Here is a 2,500-nt window from a genome sequence, read left to right as displayed (position 1 = left end):
TTTCTCGCCAAGGGTATTTTAAGGTTGCAAAGAAAATATCAAGGTAAGGAGAAAAAGGGCACGGGTGCGCAACTAATTCCCTCAGGTTTAATTTTGGATCCTACTAAATTTAAAATAGTATTGTGAAAATCGGCGGTTCAGTTTTCTTTCAGCGCATACTTTAAGAACATATCAGGCTACTAATATTTATATCCCCTAGGATTAGTAAAACTTAGATCCTGTTTCTAACAGGAAAATACTCTAGATAAAAGGGACTGAACATTTGGCCCACATGCTCCGCCAAAAAAAAAATGAGTAAATCTATTATGGAATGTTGGCTCATGACTCCAGACCTCAATGTAGCATTCCATTTTAGGTTAATGGCCTTGTAATTCACTTGTTAAAAGCCTTCATTATTTCAGTTTCATACTTATAAACTGTTTGAATTTCATGCCCTAATAGATATTGTTTATCTTTAATGACCAGTAACATGACACAAGACTAGTTTAGATCAGTCGTTCAGCTGTTTATATGAAACTTAACTTTTATGATATGAAATCAGCTGTATCATAGATTTGATTTAATATATTAGTTTTCGCAATGCATTCAAGCATTTATTAATGTGAGAAGCCAAACGAAGATTGCATAAATAACCACCAATTGGGGAATCGGGCTCCAGTCTCTGTTCTCGTTTGCCAGAGATCGGGGGAGTGAATCTTGGCAGGGGAACAGGGGGTAATGTGTACACTGAACCGTCACCTGGAAGGAACCATTTCAAGTTAACTGAAGAATGCCACTGCTTGCTCCTTAGGCCAGTGAATATATACAAACAGAGCAAAAGGTTCGTTGAAGCATCTGTTTACAAGTACGAAAATTCTCTCTCATGTTAGTTCATATTAATGGCCAAGAATTTGTGTTAAAACTTTATGAAGCGTCATTAGAATGAAAAGCTACCCGATGTTCCAGTTTTCAGTTCTATAACCTTTGGCCATGACGTTTAAAACAATGAATGCATTACAAGCATAAACCTAATTACCTGGAAAATAATATGCATTGGATAATATGCTATGTGTATAGTTAACTTGTTGACACCGGTAACTTGCCCCATTGATGAGAGAATATTGAAGCCTCATTGTAAGATGTTCGAAGAGAAAAGGCAATTTTCTAAGTGAATATAAATGTCACTGAGTATTTACACACTTAATTATACCACCATACTTACGACAGTCATAAGCCTCAGGACAGCACTGTCCTGGAGCAGGGGTTCTTGGGGTGCAGTTCTCAGACATCTCATCTAAAGGCGACCGGCACTCCTGTATAGCGCAAACAAGGTCACTCTTCATACAGTAGCAGTGTTCACAAGGGTCTTCAGTTGGAATGGACGCCCCATCCGAGTAGAACTCGCCTTTGTGCATGCAGCCAATGGGTCCTGGGATCATGGTAGTGGTGGCTGGCAAGACTGCAGAGTCATTGCTTCCGATAAGGCCTCCTTCAGTCGTGGTGGGGAATCCCTCGATCTCATCATAAGCTGATGAGAGGAAACTTTAGATTAATATACATCCCTCGCATTCGTTAATATTTAAAAAAAAATATATGTTTTGTTAAGTAGGATTTGCATTGTGCTATAAAGCTATACAGCATTTTTAAGAGTGCAAAAAATGGACGAAGGATATCAAGGCAGCTTGAAAACATTAGAGCGTGACCTTTGTCGATTCTGTGAGAGATCCTTAATGAGTATTGTATGAGATCAGCTAAGAGGAGAATGCTCCCGAGAGAATTGGTTGCTAGAGGTGAAACAGTGCGGGAGGAACCCTTCACAGCTTGGAAGAGAGGACTTTTGGTAGAATTCTCAGAAACTGGGAATATTTTAGCTGCAGGAGAGAACTGGCTGGATTATGCTAAAACAAAACTAACTTATTACCATGTTATATATAAAGTAATATGAAGTAATGGCAAAGAAGGTATTAAGGTGAAGTGAAAAAATAACTATTTATAGATAGAGTATTATAGTCTGGATGGTGCAGATTATTTTTCTGATTTGAAAATTATTTATTGATACTAGTTAAACAGCAAGCATAGATTGCATGTGCACCCTCAATTAGTATTGGTTTAAGTAAAATCAGGAAGTGAAAAAGGTGCAGATTCAAAGCACAGAAAGAGGTGCGTATAAAAAGCTGAAAGTAAGTTAGCTGCTTGGGTAAGGCTGTTGGTTAAAAATGCAAACATAGACCATCACCTGTCCTTTGATTGGAATGAACCTATACTGACTAGTTAGATTGTGCAACAAGCTCAATAAAAAATATCAAGGACTTGGCAATGAATTTAATCGACATTGCCTGGAAAGTCTCAGATACGTTTCGGCGTTACTTACCGCATTTGTATCTCACTGGGCAGCAGATACCGTCTTCGAATACTGGATCACATCCATTGACCTTCAGGATACATTCCTGCATGACACAAGCTGTGTGGTTCCTGATACAGTAGCAGAGTTCACAAGGTTTGTCTGGTATTCCAGGTACCT

General features: G+C 38.6%; 1 protein-coding gene across 1 annotated transcript in view; it reads right to left on the bottom strand.

Annotated features, from left to right (window-relative positions):
- Nucleotides 1-2,500, bottom strand: part of LOC136846036 (serine-rich adhesin for platelets-like) — a 152,831-nt gene that overhangs the window by 14,848 nt on the left and 135,483 nt on the right. Inside the window, 2 exon segments of the mRNA XM_067116691.1 lie at nt 1,202-1,507; nt 2,351-2,498. Of these exon segments, the coding sequence (XP_066972792.1) occupies nt 1,202-1,507; nt 2,351-2,498 (454 nt within the window).

The sequence above is a fragment of the Macrobrachium rosenbergii genome, chromosome 2 (assembly GCF_040412425.1).
Source record: "Macrobrachium rosenbergii isolate ZJJX-2024 chromosome 2, ASM4041242v1, whole genome shotgun sequence".
Classification (NCBI taxonomy): Eukaryota; Metazoa; Arthropoda; class Malacostraca; order Decapoda; family Palaemonidae; genus Macrobrachium; species Macrobrachium rosenbergii.
This window is presented reverse-complemented; position numbering and strand designations above follow the sequence as displayed.